The sequence below is a fragment of the Polypterus senegalus genome, chromosome 3 (genome assembly GCF_016835505.1).
Source record: "Polypterus senegalus isolate Bchr_013 chromosome 3, ASM1683550v1, whole genome shotgun sequence".
In the NCBI taxonomy this organism is placed as follows: domain Eukaryota; kingdom Metazoa; phylum Chordata; class Cladistia; order Polypteriformes; family Polypteridae; genus Polypterus; species Polypterus senegalus.
In genome coordinates this window covers 62258102-62273154 of record NC_053156.1, presented here as the reverse complement: position 1 = coordinate 62273154, position 15053 = coordinate 62258102, and the positions used below count along the sequence as shown (strand labels likewise).

The window sequence follows — 15053 nt, the reverse complement described above, 5'->3', positions numbered from 1 at the left end:
CTCCGTTTGGTGGCAAAACTTTAAATGAGTCACTTTATGAGTAAAAACCTTATAAAACTATTCAGTTAATCAAGTCTTTTATAGAACTGCTTTTAATAGAACTACCTTTTTTGAAACCTTCCATATTTTGTTCTTGTGAAATGACAAAATCGTGTAAAGCAGTGGTTTAGAAGCTCCCCTGCGGAGTACCAGTTCTGCTGTAGCTTTTTAGCAGCCAGTTTCACAAATCACTGGGTCAGCCTTGTCTAGTTGATGACCCACACCCAGTCCCTTGGGACTTCAGTGCTACGGCAATTCTTCTCCATGTTTGCATGGCAAATGTAATTGGAAAACTCTTTCCTGACCATCCTGTATTCATTTCAGTAACCGTGCTGCTCTAATGTTGTAGCGTTTACTGCTCCTGTCACTAGCTCCTGTACGACTGGCAAACTATTTTTGCATTTCTCCACTTTGGTCAATAATACTTAGAAGTTTGCCTTCATAGAAGTTTCTTTTTCTGCCTTTTCCCTTAGTTCTGTGATTTGTGGTGTAGATGGCACTCTGGAACATGGGCATATTTTTTTTTATAGTAATTGGGTCATGCATAATTCAAACTGTTTAAGCTATATGGTTACTGATGGGGTCACAGGGAGTGGATGCACATGTGGGCAGCGTTTAGGTCATCTGAGATTATAAAGAAACTGTGTGTGTGGAACTGGGCTTACGCATGGTATTTATAAGTTGATTTTTTGTGCAATTTGTGGTTTTATTTGCATAAGCAAAAGTTCAGAATGGAATCTAAGGAAGGTTTTATACACAAGGCCCTGGCCTTGTGTGGCATCCATTAGAGTATGGAACCAAAGGTTATAGAACTTAAATTTAAACGTTTCTGCCATTCCAGATGATTCTTCAGGATTTTTGTGCTTAATTTCATTATTGTTACATTTACTTGTTTAATGTGCTATTTACACTGCCTGCTCAGTTTATTTGTAGATATTGTCCCTCCCACTGAGCTTTATTAAATATTTCTTCATGATTTATTTTGAAATGCTTTATTAAATGTTTCACAATATTATATATCTGTACATTTCCTCCTTGAATGCAGTATTCATTACAAAACTAATTTAAGTTATTCTGGAGTTAAATGTTTTTTTCAGTGGTATGTTAATAGTGAAAGGGAACTATTGCTTGTTACATTGTGTGTTTTTAAAACTGGATTAATGCTAGAGGCATCTTGCATTGATTTCTGTTACATATGGTGAGAAGACCACCCACAAAATACAGGACTGTTAGGTGCAGTAGAATCCTCCGTCATGTTTCCTTGAATAACCCCTGTTCGTGGAAGCACTGTGATGACTTTCTGGAAAAGAAAAACAAACATTTTTCAGGTAGATCCATGTCTATACCTGCTGGTGGTTATGTATTTTTTCCACAGGTAATTTTTACAGTTGCTGGCTACTAAGAGTTGTGTAATAGTATTGATGCCTTAGTATTGTTCAGTTTGCATCAGCAAAAAATAAGTAAACCTGGCAGCAAATGTTCTCTTGATTTCCAGGTGGATGAGTGTTACAGGGTTCTGCTCCTACTCACCTATTGCTCCCCCAATGTTGTGAATAGATTGCTTTGCAGGGCTCACCCACACCCTTGTTGCATATTTTTCAGCTTCAGTGGGAGGAGGAACTTCTTTGACACGATTCTTCAAAATTCTCCTGTAATGATACATATTTGGGGTAATAAAAACAAGAAATTCTCAAACATGCTCAATCCAGTTCACGGGTGAATCGGGCCAGTGTGTGTTATGGCGGCACTAGTAAGTCAGGGAAATGGATGGGGACACCATGTGCATCAATGGTGGGACCTATTGGTGCACACACCCAAGCTTGGATGGAAACTGGGAAGGTATAAATATTTTAAAATTGGGATTGTGGGGGATGTTTTAATTGGTTATTTTGTTTATCCACTTCTGTATGATTGTACTGTGCTTATCTGAATGCTTCTTTATACAGCACTTCTGTTTTTAATATGCATCTATGAATTAATCTAATCTGAAGGATGTATCCAATGCAATTGATGAACTTGCAAAATGTTAGATGTGATTTTATTTTTTTGTGAAAAATCCCTTTATCATGATCCATACATCTAATAGTAATATTGTACCATTCAAATATTTGTAAATGTTTTAATTTTTATATAGCTTCATATAATAGGATTATTGCATTTTAGCAAAAACTTAACATAGCTGCTTACTTGTAACCAATAACTAACATAAGCACACTTACCAGTTTGTTATTGAGAACATTCTATTGCAAACTAGAGTAAAATTGTTCTTCTAAATGGTGCCAAATCTCTTCTAGTAGAAAGAAATGTACACCAGCTAAATTAATCTTAATTTTATTCTAAACTCACCCATGGTCCTCAGTAACAGTTTCCTTCTGTATAACAGTCTGATTTTTATCTCTAAGAAACTCCTCATGATGATTGTATGTTGTCTTCAGAACAAAATCCAAATTGTCCCTGGGTGCCTAGGAGCCAAAAAAGAGAGTTGCCATTTGTATTCATGCCTTCAAGTGTCATTTGGGTTCAACTATCAAGAATTATTGGTGCCGTGCCACATATGGATTGATTAGGTATAGAAAAACCTGTAAAGCTGAAATTGTCTGACCCTACTTAACTCTAGTCAGGGTTATGGGAGCCCAAAGTCTATAACGTATTTCTGATGATTGACTATGATGAGAATTGGCCATGTCTTAACATATAACTCAAGGTGTTAGGGAATTACAGGATCTAGGAGTTTGAGCTGGATGCAGGTTTTACTAAATATGCCACATTTTGTGTCCTATCATTGAAGTTCCCTAATAGCAAAATGCCGTGTGGTATTCTCTTTGGCGTGTCTAGCAAAATAAGAGACCAGGTGCTTGTGAACAGTTTTAGCTAGCAGAAGGAAACTGCAGCTTTGTAATAATTTACAAAAAGTAATACTCAGGAATTGGGTTGAAAATATCTGAGGCTTTGGTCATAACGCACACAGAAATTATGAACATGACCTGAATGCATTTATGGTGGAACTAGTTGTCCAGTCAGATATTTTAATTTGAATAGCAATATTGCTTAAGGATATGTGTGTTTTGACAACCTTGGACAAAGCTCATTAAATAATGGGAGTTCTAACTTTTTGTGTCTCTTGTTCGTGATTACACAATGTGATTTCAGCTCTAAGCTCAGTTCTGTTATCCTGGTTTGATTTCTTCAGATGAAAATATTTGGAGGTAACGTCTTTAAGTCAATCTGTTTTATACAATGCCTTTGAAAATGACAGGGAGCACTATGGTAAAGTAGCCAAATACAAACAACTGACATGATGGTTCATGATGTACTGCTCAAGTGGGGGTAATGACAGTTAATGTCAATCCACCCATTTTCTGGGTGTTGTGCCAGTTGACAATGCCACACACATTGGCATGTTTATGGTTGCTGATTAACTTAACCTCAGTAGTTTTGAGATGGAGAAGGAAAACCCAGACAGACTAACAAGCACTAGGCAGGGATTTTAACCAAGTCTTCTGCAGGTGTGAGACAGCAATGGCTAAGTGGGCTACAAGCCAAGCAGCAACCATTACTAAATCTTGAAGTCTTGGAAGGTGGCATTTGAGAATATCAGTGTTTGAAAGGTTTACAAGGAGGCTTACTATAAGTGACAGGATTACACAAGTGAATATAAGTGTGTTTAGTATTTCTATTTAATTCACGTGCTGGACTGAGAAATCAAGAGAAAGTAGCACAAATCAACAAATAACATCCTTCAGTGTACATTTCTGTGTATACACCATCAGTGTATGGTTCAAAGTGTGTGATCTTTTATGTGGTGTTATGATGGGTAGCAGCCTGCGAACCGGGACCCCAACACGCTTAAATTAAGCAGAAAAGCTGTGTCTGTGTTGGGCACTAGCTTAGACTAGGTAGGGAAAGGCAAATAGATGAGTGTTGGTTAAACGGGGGTATCTTGAACAATGTCTCACATGCTCTGCAAAACACTTTGTTTAATGTGGGGGAGCACTTTCAGCACCAGGCTAATTAGATTATTGACAGCTTTTATTTAATGTATCTTATTGTTTCATCTTGAACATATTCTGTTGTGGGTCAGCTGTTACAACAGTGCAGTATCCTCTCGGGATCAACTGTCTTTGCCAAGAAGTGCCTTTCCTATGTGTCTATCAATTAATACACAACGTCTTATCAATTCTTCCACAATCAAATGATGAAATCGTCCCATTTTTTTTCTTTCTCCAATGAAATGATTTCTTCCACCTGAAAATAATTTTTGACAGAGCTGAATTTTAATTTAGAGATTATGGGCCTGGGATAAGAATCTTCAGTTATCTCTTCGGGGATGGAGCATGTATTCTACAAAACAGAGTCTGGTTTTTCATAATTATCAGTATTTTTGTCTTAATAGCCTAATTTGTCATGTGGGGACCTAAGAGTGTTCCATGAAAACCTCCCAGGTGCACAGTGAAGCCCCGTAGTGTCTAAGCTGCTAAGACTCCTTTACATTTATTTATTTATTAGGAGTAAATCATAGCTGGTGTAGTACTTATATGTTGGAGTCTGCATATTGTTCTTCTGATGGATAAAGATATGTGGGTTAAAATGACTGGCTACTTGAAATTGACCCAGTATGTGTGAGTGTGGAGGGTGTGGGACAGATGCCCTGTTTAGGTGGTCTCCAATCTTGCTCCCAATGCTGCCGGTGCAGGCTGCGTCTTCCTGTGACAGTAAATAGGACTTCATTAACTAAGGAGATGTTAAGTGATAGCTCCTTTCTCAGTTTTCAAATAAATTCATCCTCTCACGCAAAGAACACAGTGGACATGTTAGACTTTAATGGATGGCCATGCTCAGCAAGTAATAAAGGATATGTCACTCTTCACGTTTTTATACCTTGCCGCATGCTAAAAAATAAAATTTATACATTGTGTCTTTCATATTGCAAGACCTCGCCTAATGTATAAGCTTTAATTAATATAGTTTTCAAATTAATTCCTAAAACATTTAAAATTAATTTTTAATTTACACTTAAGATGTACACCCACAATTAGAAATTAATGCAAATCCCCCACAAATCATTGTAGGCAAAAAAAATGAATGCCAGCATGTTCGCTCCAAAACGGCTCTGCATGGGTGACTGTGGGTGTGCCCATTAATGTACCCAGTGATAGACTGGCACCGATTCCATGGTAGCTTAGTGACTTCTACCCAATGTGTTCAGACTAGGCTTTGCGCCATATGACTATAAATTGGATAATTGGTAATGTAGATGGATAGAGAAGTTGGTTTTAGAGAACCATCTCATATCCAGTATATACACAGTATATAGGAACTTTCTAGGGACGCAAAGTTTCAGCTCAAAGCTTATCTAATGACCTGAGGTAGAGATTTCTAGTCTTTATCCTAGAAGGCCTCAAGTGGTTACAAGTTTTTGCTTGCCACATTAGAAGCCAGTGCCTACTGCTAGGTAGTTCCTGGGGGCTTCCTGTCAGGTAGGATGAGAGATTTAAAGAGGCATAGGATTAAATACATTGCTTAATTAATAGCAGGAAATGGCTTTTAATGTAGAGGTTTCACTGTGGCCTTTGGTAGCATACAAAACTTGCTTAGAAGTATTGAAACGACTCAGCCTCCCAAATGGAATTCCAACTTGAAAACTTTTGCTTTGTTAGGAGGGCATGACTGACAGATTACACTGTCACATGATGGCCAGGTAAATGCTCATACTGTGCACAATACCAAACACAATGTTCATTTCTGATCAATCAGAACATATAGTATGACTTCCAAGAAGGAATATCTAAAAGGGACTTGCGTCATTTTCCAAACTATCTGCTGTGCAATGTGATGTATCAGATTTTTATGTGGCCTTGTCACCCTACATTGCAACCAGTCAAGATTTGTCTTAAATTATACTTTTTCTCAGCACCCTGTGACAAAGTGCTCTATGGGTCATATACTGTAGCAGTCTATTAACAAAAATACAAATTTCATATTCAGTTCATCCTACGATTCTTAATCACCTTTTTCATTAAATTTAAATGTTTAGAAATAAAAGCTGAATAAAATTATTAAAAGCAGCAAATATTTAGAATCTTTGTTATGTAACAACATAAAAATTTTAATTTCTGCGGCAGACAAACCAGTGACTGGATAAGCAACAGACTTTTATTTCAGGGATTAAACTATGACCCTAAATCTCACCATATTGCATCATAGGGCCTTGACCTCCACAGATACACACCCCAGCCTTTGCCCCTCACATTATTAAAGGAAATTCTAGCAGATTTGCCTCCCGCAAGTCATTTATCAGATAGTGAGCATTCGATCATTCACACTGTTATTACAAGTGCCTCTTTGTCTCTACAGCAACATGCCTACTAGACCATCTCTCCTAATACCTCAGGGTCAAAGTGGTAGACCTCCCTGCGAGAGCTTGAAAGCGTGGCAGAGGTGTTTAGGCGATTCCAGGGGTCCTCCTGCTGGGCTAGATGAGTTGGTTTAGAAAACTCTGAAACCTGAAAGAAAAAGAAATTCATTGAAGAATTTTGTAGCGAACCATAACTATGAGGTTTTTGTTTTCCTCTCTTCTCTTACCAGCTAGCCATAGTTCCAACAATTAATTAATGGGCAGATATTGCTGGGCCCAATTTGTGTTAATCTGTTTTAAAGTACTTTGTTTTCCTGTCTGTTTCAACAAATCTGTGCATTTATTTGCACTCCTTATGTAACTAGTAAATTGTAAAGTTTGTATTTTACCTGAGAATTTGTCCCAGCACTCTGTTTCTACACTCAGTAAAGAGTGCTATACAAAAATCAGCTAAATTGAATTAAAACTAAAAAAGATTATAATGCCTTTCAAGGCAACTCAGGCCCCTTCTTCAGTCAAGATGTACTCGCATGCCTGAAGAAGAGGCCTGAATTGTCTCAAAAGCTTGCATATTGTAATCTTTTTAGTTAGCCAATAAAAGGTGTCATTTTATTTGTCTTGTCACTACATTCATAATGGCTAACATGGTACAATACCCTAGTATTACTGAACGGAATTAAAACTAAAGTTGATCACAATTTTAAGAAAATGTTACGTTGTAGGACACGTTTTTATTTGCTTCTAACATTGATTTTTGGAAAATCACACCTGACAGCATTTTAACAGTTACATAGCAAGGTTTCCAGTACATCATATTATCCTGCACTAGCTCGATAAAACATGGATGGATGGGTTTCCAGTCTGACAACCATCACTGATGGGTAGTGTGACCCCGCCATGAAAAGTCACAGAGCAGGAAGAAGGCACAGGTTGGATTACCACGCTTGGATGATATGCCAGTTGATTGACGTGCCCACATTCTCAGCACCGAGAAACAATGAAGTAAAAAAAAAAATGTGAAAATTGTCAATCGGTTACACGGCAGATTGGTTAAATGCATATCAATAGACTATGCTGTCGAACAATTCTGACATGTAAAATTTTAACAGGCGACAAGAAAGGTAATGTAGTACATCTTCCGCGGGTAACATTAGACACCGAAGGAGATCTTGATATGCCATCCGTATTAAAACGTTTACAGTTTCCTGTTAGAATAGCTTTTGCTATGACAATTAACAAATCACAGGGACAAACATTCAAAAAAGTCTGTATTTATTAGAGAGAAAGAAATGATATTCACTCACAGGGAGTTAGTTATACGTTGCGTTGTCACAATTTAAGTCCAAACACGGAATCAAAATTCAATGCGATATTGACACAAAGTTCATTCAAAAAATAGGTTTTACGTAAGTTTTACAGTTAAAATGTAAGTTTAAAAAGTATCTGCGTGTTAATTTCAAAGCCAGACAGAACGAAAACGTATAACGCAACGAATACCGCTAACAACATGAAACAATTGTCTTTCAGTTTATTGTCTTACTATTTTTTTTTACTATGGTTAATTATTCGCTGTAATGTATAAAAGTTCTATTATGCATATGTAACAATTCCCATGAAAGTAACAATCTGTTTAAATTGTACGTCTGCTTCCCCATACGCGAGTGGTATATCCGCAAAGTGACTAGCACGTAGCGCCCTCCCGGGGTTGGCGAGCAAAAGGCAGAGTCCCCTAGTTGTTAATATGAAGAAGATAATGATCACTTTTTTCCACACCACAACTTTGTGAAATATCAAAAAATGCAGACAACCCAGTTAGTTGCTGGATACTTCTAAATTCTGGAGTGTTTTTCATTATACTCCATGGCATTGTAAAATTCATGTTAGGTGGTCTTACAGCCATACTCTGTAGCATCTCACAGTAACGTTTGGAAGGTCCTGCCTGGAATATTGTAGAAACCATAGGGCTATAGAATGAGTTTCCAGCACAGCTTTTGAATGTTGTTCACGGTTGCTCGGACAATTTAGAATAACCTGGTATTATCAGACCTACTTAGTCCAATTCAGATACGATATTTTCTAGCATATGAAATCTCCAAAAAGTTCCAGCTGGTGTTATATGTGGACAAATTAATAATTCTGTAGATATGATAATTGCAGCAGTAGGACACATTTCTTAGAAAAGCCATGCAGGTTAATCTAGTAATGAGAAATGACAGCCCAGCTGAGGAATAAAGAACAGAAAAATTAATTTTAAATTAGAAGTCACTTTTTGAGTTAATACAAAATTATTCATAACTATTTCCACAAACCAAGACTTCTACAGACTAAATAATAAAAACTCAAATATACTCTACTTAAATAATAAAACAAAGTATTTTAAATAGCCTGTAATTTGCCCATATCAAAATGGTGTCTTCTGAACGCCCCGATACTAAATTTGACTGCCCCGTACCACATTACTCCTTACTGTCCCATCTATCTGTCCATCAAATTTTTAAATGGCTTAATCCAAATTCTACTTAATCTAAATTCTACACCCGGTAAAAGACGGAAGGTAACAGAGTGCATTTCGATTTAGTGACAAAAGCAAACAAAGTTTAGCGAAAGACAACTGTTTACTTAATAAGTGGAGTCAGACCAGTGCAGTCGAAAAACCAATAAACAGACAAAAGATGACATGCGACTTAGTGACTACAATATCCAGCACCACTACTTCGCGAAAGGAATTTGATGTGCCCTTCATTTTTTTTTATCTCATACATGTTTTTCATCAATTGTGCGCTCTCGGTTTCGAATACTTGAAATAAACTGGCGGCACGAGGCGATTGTCAGTTTTTTTTAAAAAACCCACCTTCTCTCGTTTTGCTCTTCCCATGAAACTGTCGTCATTTTCATATTTTGGGAAAGGGAAAGGATCTCTAGTCGATGGCATTTTGTAAAAGTTTTAGACAGAAAATGCCAATTCCTTCACGCGCGGGACTAGCTGCCTGCTTCGCGATGTTTACGCGTTGCTTAGAGACGGATGGAGACGGCGCTGCGCATAGTATTGAAATTCACCTGCCTATGACGTCACATCTCACGCCACGCACCTTGATTATTTGTGAGAACGCTCGACCTTTACGTTCTTTCATTGTTGTTCTTTTAATTGTGATGTAATGTTGAAGTTAGTATAATTAAAACAATTTTTTATTCCTAATTATATATTATTAATAATGCCTGAAATTTGTAATGCTTTTTAAAGACTTTAAGAATTTTACCCGTTCCGCCATACCAGTGTCGTCCTGTAGTACTGCTTGCTCTATAATGTGGCTTGTGAAGTTGCATAAAGACTTGTCGGTCACAGATGCCAATGCATAAGGTTCATATTTTTTTCCTGAGTGCTACATGTTTTTACATAGCCTAAGAACGTGCGCCTGTTTTGATTAGCGGTTATTAATGGACATGATCGGAGTGAGCATGTCCACGATGGCCCTAAACTGGACACAACTTTTTTTGGAAACTAGTTGGATGGTGTCAATCGTTGTCAGTATTCTTTTAATTTCCGGCTAATCCTTAAAAAATCGCATTTGTAGATTGTGTGTTCTGTCATACTGACAATGCAGTCGGTTTCATAACACATCGAGGGTTGATGGGATAAGAAACAACTATGTGCACGGCATGGCAAGACCTACTATCCACAAAGAAAGTGACAGAATTGAACCATAGTTTATGTGCTTCAGCAGGGCTAACTACTCCGCTGCCCAGGTCATGTAATGTAATGGTATAAAATCCTATTTAGCATTACTCTGGTACCGCATGTACACAAAATAAAGTTGTAATGTCATGTTGAGGATCTAAGTGCTGTGAGAGAGAGAGAGAGACACCACGCGAGAGAGTAATACTTTTACTTTTACAGTTAGGTCCATAAATATTTGGACAGAGACAACTTTTTTCTAATTTTGGTTCTGTACATTACCACAATGAATTTTAAATGAAACAACTCCGATGCAGTTAAGTGCAGACTTTCAGTTTTAATTCAGTGGATTGAATAAAACGATTGCATAAAAATGTGAGGCAACTAAAACACTTTTTTTAACACAATCCCTTTATTTCAGGGGCTCAAAAGTAATTGGACAAATTAAATAACTGGAAATAAAATGTTCATTTCTAATACTTGGTTGAAAACCCTTTGCTGGCAATGACAGCCTGAAGTCTTGAACTCATGGACATCACCAGATGCTGGTAATGCTCTGCCAGGCCTTTACTGCAGCGGCTTTCAGTTGCTGTTTGTTTGTGGGCCTTTCTGTCCGAAGTTTAGTCTTCAACAAGTGAAATGCATGCTCAATTGGGTTAAGATCAGGTGACTGACTTGGCCATTCAAGAATTTTCCACTTCTTTGCTTTAATAAACTCCTGGGTTGCTTTGGCTATATGTTTTGGGTCATTGTCCATCTGTATCATGAAACACCGCCCAATCAATTTGACTGCATTTAGCTGGATTTGAGCAGACAGTATGTCTCTGAACACCTCAGAATTCATTCGGCTGCTTCTGTCCTGTGTCACATCATCAATAAACACTAGTGTCCCAGTGCCACTGGCAGGCATGCACGCCCAAGCCATCGCACTGCCTCCACCGTGTTTTACAGATGATGTAGTATGCTTTGGATAATGAGCTGTTCCACGCCTTCTCCATACTTTCTTCTTGTCATCATTCTGGTAGAGGTTGATCTTGGTTTCATTTGTCCAAAGAATGTTTTTCCAGAACTGTGCTGGCTTTTTTAGATGTCCAAAGTCCAATCTAGCCTTTCTATTCTTGAGGCTTATGAGTGGCTTGCACCTTGCAGTGCACCCTCTGTATTTACTTTCATGCAGTCTTCTCTTTATGGTAGACCTGGATATCGATACGCCTACCCCCTGGAGAGTGTTGTTCACTTGGTTGGCTGTTGTGAAGGGGTTTCTCTTCACCATGGAAATGATTCTGCGATCATCCACCACTGTTGTCTTCCGTGGACATCCAGGTCTTTTTGCATTGCTGAGTTCACCGGTGCTTGCTTTTTTTCTCAGGGTGTACCAAACTGTAGATTTTGCCACTTGTAGTATTGTAGCAATTTCTCGGATGTTTTTTTTCTGTTTTCACAGCTTAAGGATGGCTTCTTTCACTGTCATGGCTCCTTTGACCGCATGTTGTCTGTTCACAGCAAAATCTTCCACATGCAAGCACCACACCTCAAATCAACTCCAGGCCTTTTATCTGCTTAATTGATAATGACATAACGACGGACTTGCCCACACCTGCCCATGAAATAGCCTTTGAGTCAATTGTCCAATTACTTTTGAGCCCCTGAAATGAAGGAATTGTGTTAAAAAAATGTTTTAGTTGCCTCACATTTTTATGCAATTGTTTTGTTCACCCCACTGAATTAAAGATGAAAGTCTGCACTTCAACTGCATCTGAGTTGCTTCATTTAAAATTCATTGTGGTAATGTACAGAACCAAAATTAGAAAAAAGTTGTCTCTGTCCAAATATTTATGGACCTAACTGTAAATGCAGAAGTGGATGTAGATTTATCACTTCCAGCCTTGGGTGAAGTACTGAGCCACTCGACAGCCCCATACCACATCCACAACTCGTGTCACTTTAGTCCGCTGAGCGCCATGAACATTACATTCTGTTAGGTAGCACAGTGTATCTAGCCTTCATCACAGGGGTGTAGCTAACCTCTTAGATTGTCCTTTTTCTAAAAAAAAACTGGACCTTTTTAATTAGCCTACCATCTCGATCATTTTCAATATATGTCATGTAGTTTACTGGCCTAAGGAAAGAGTTCAAATAAACAGAGACACAAAACAGACCTACTGAAACAGTGACATTTATTATTCAGTACATAGCTTTGTCTCTTATACTGTTACAGCATCAAATTAGTGTTAAATCTCTAAGCAAAATACAGCCAATGTTTTGTTAAAAGCTGAATTAAATAAATACAACTTGTAAAATAAATATAAAACACAACCAAATTCTTGGTACTACTTATTATTATAAAGATGCTTCAGCGTTTTATTCAGTTTTATTACTGGGATTTTTAATTTGACTTCTGCTGGTTTTATTTAAAACGACCTTATTTTGTTCAAAAGGTCTCTTTAGGCTTTTTTTGTTGTCTATCAATCAATCATTTATACAGTTGCAGGTTTTCAAAATGTACAATAATGCCTTGTTTATATATATCATTGCACTTTTTCATGCGGTTATTTTATAATTACATTTTTATTTCATTTTGGCACAAATGACATTCCATACGCTCCTGCCAAACAAGATTATCAGCCATTCCTAACTCTAATATTCCAATTTCTGAATCGCAAGGGATGCACAACCACATTTTAGCGACTGTCAGAAGTCATAAAAATAGCCAGCTTTTTCAACTGGATTATGAACAGATATAAATATTTGCAGTGCCTTCAGAAAGTATTGAGACCCTTCCTTTTATTACACATTTTGTTATGTTACAGCCTTATGCTAAAGTAATTTGGGAAAAGAGACAAGACGTGATTTTCTCAGAGAGACACTTTCACATCCTGCGAGACGAGACTTTGTGCCAAGAGATTTAACCATGCCCGGGGCTGGAAAGAAAAGACAAAGAGTAGATGACAAAGTAGAACGTCGTAAACAATTGAAAAACGTTGGCTCAATACACATGCAGAGCAGGTTAGAGATAATGGAAGTACAAAAATTTGAAAATCTCGAAAAAAGGATAGTAAAGATCGCATTAGCGCAAACAAATGGAAATTATTACTCAGTGAAATAATGGAACAGGGAAAAGAGATCAAATATATTGTTCAGATTTAAACTTTAAGTCGTAGATCGTCTAATTCGTGTTGCCATCAGGGAAAACTAGTGTTTCTACCCAATGAAGAGGCGTATCCTCGAGAATTAAAAGATTTGTTGTTTGGTGAAAGTGAAATCCTGTGAGAGAAAATCTCAAGCCCCACCAGACAAGACTTTATGCAAAGAGATTTGGAAAAGTCCTGCCTACATCTAAAACATTTACAACCACGCACACGGTTCAATCATTTCTCATTTGTGTGAATGCTATTGTCAGACACAGTTCGGGTAGAGAGAAAGAAACGATATTCACTCATGGGCAGTTATACGTTGCGTTGTCATGATGTAATTCCAAACACGGAATCAAAATTCAATACGATATTGACAATAAGGTAAAAGCGAAAAGAGATTGAATATATGGACATAGGTGATATGACAGAAGTATGTTAATATTGTTTGGCTTTAAACTTTAAGTCGGAGACTTGTATATCGTCTAATTCATGTTGCCATCAGGGAGAAGTAGTGTTTCTTCCCAATGAAGAGGCTTATCCGCGTGAATTAAAAGTTTTGTTTGGTGTGTCACACAAGTGCGATTAGGAGGCAGTCAGAGAGCCTAAGGGTGAGTGAAACATCGCGAGATGAGGGGTTGTCACGTGGTGCTTACCTGAACTCTTTTTGCCAACAGAAACCAAGACTGTAAATAATAAATCAACTTTCGGGTTTTCAAGATGGCGCGATGACGTCACTGCCGGCCATCCCTGATGACGTCACTTCCGGCCAACACTGAAGACGTCACTTCCTGTAAAGCTTCCAGACTGCCAACCATTTCCTGTCACATGTTTTTTCTTTTACATATAAACGCCATTTTGTCTCAATTAGATATTCATTGTAATTCCCAACTTTGAATCAACATCTTTTTTTTTGCTTATTGTCTCACCGACAATATATGGGGACGGTCCCCAAACCTTTATTTTGTCTAAAGCAATTATTTCAATTACAGGTGAAAGTGAAATCCACAAATGCGAGTGGCAGAGATGCGAAGTTGCTGGCACTTAGCACAGGCAGGGGAGTTGGCAAAGCCCCCAACTTTATTAAAAATAAATAACTGAAATATGACATTGACACAACTATTCAGACCCTGTCCCCTTTGCTGTATTGGTAGACAGTTATTTTTACGTCTCTCCAGAAATGTTTGATTGGGGTCAAGTCTCGTTTTGGTTGGGGCACTTGCATTCACAGAGTTGTCTGTAAGCCACTTCTGTGTTGTCTTTGCTTTGTACTTTGGGTCATTGTCCTGTTGTAAGGTGACTCTTCCACCCAGTCTGAGGTCCAGAACCCTCTAGAGCAGGTTTTCACTAAGGACGCCTCTGTACTTTGCTTGCTCCTTTCAGCTTTCTCTCCACCCTATCTAGTCTCCCAGTCACTGCCTTAAAAAAAAAAAAAAAGAAACCAACAGCATGATGGCACCACCACAATACTTCACCTTTCGAGTGTGATTGCACTGGTGATGATGAGTGCCTGGTTTCCTCCAGATATGACACTTATTATTGGGGTGCTAGTAAGACCAACAGGGGGCGCTTACCCTGTTTTCTGAATGTGGATCCCAGTGCCCCAGTTTAATGATGGGGATGCTGTGCTGTAAAAATGGCGTTGTCCTTCGGATGAGGTGTAAAACTGTGGTTCTGACTCTCTGTGATCATAAAAGATCCCTGGGCATCCTACATAAACAGTAGAGTGTATCTCCATGCCCATGCTAAACTGCCCTCCATGGCTAAGCATTCCGTGTCTCTAATTAGCTCTCTGCCTCACCACTTCACCACCTTACTGTTAAAGTGTGGTGAGCATACTGGACCAAAAATCGCT

At 38.1% G+C, this 15053-nt stretch overlaps 1 protein-coding gene across 1 annotated transcript; it reads right to left on the bottom strand.

Moving 5' to 3' along the window:
* Positions 1-878: 878 nt before the first annotated feature.
* c3h1orf194 (chromosome 3 C1orf194 homolog) lies at positions 879-9452 on the bottom strand. The gene is made up of 5 exons (XM_039747305.1): positions 9246-9452; positions 6426-6542; positions 2386-2501; positions 1570-1688; positions 879-1339 (listed from the first exon to the last, which is right to left on the bottom strand). The coding sequence occupies exons 1-5, from the start codon at positions 9324-9326 to the stop codon at positions 1269-1271; spliced, it is 504 nt and encodes a 167-aa protein (XP_039603239.1). The 5' UTR covers positions 9327-9452; the 3' UTR covers positions 879-1268.
* Between the last annotated feature and the right edge of the window lie 5601 nt (positions 9453-15053).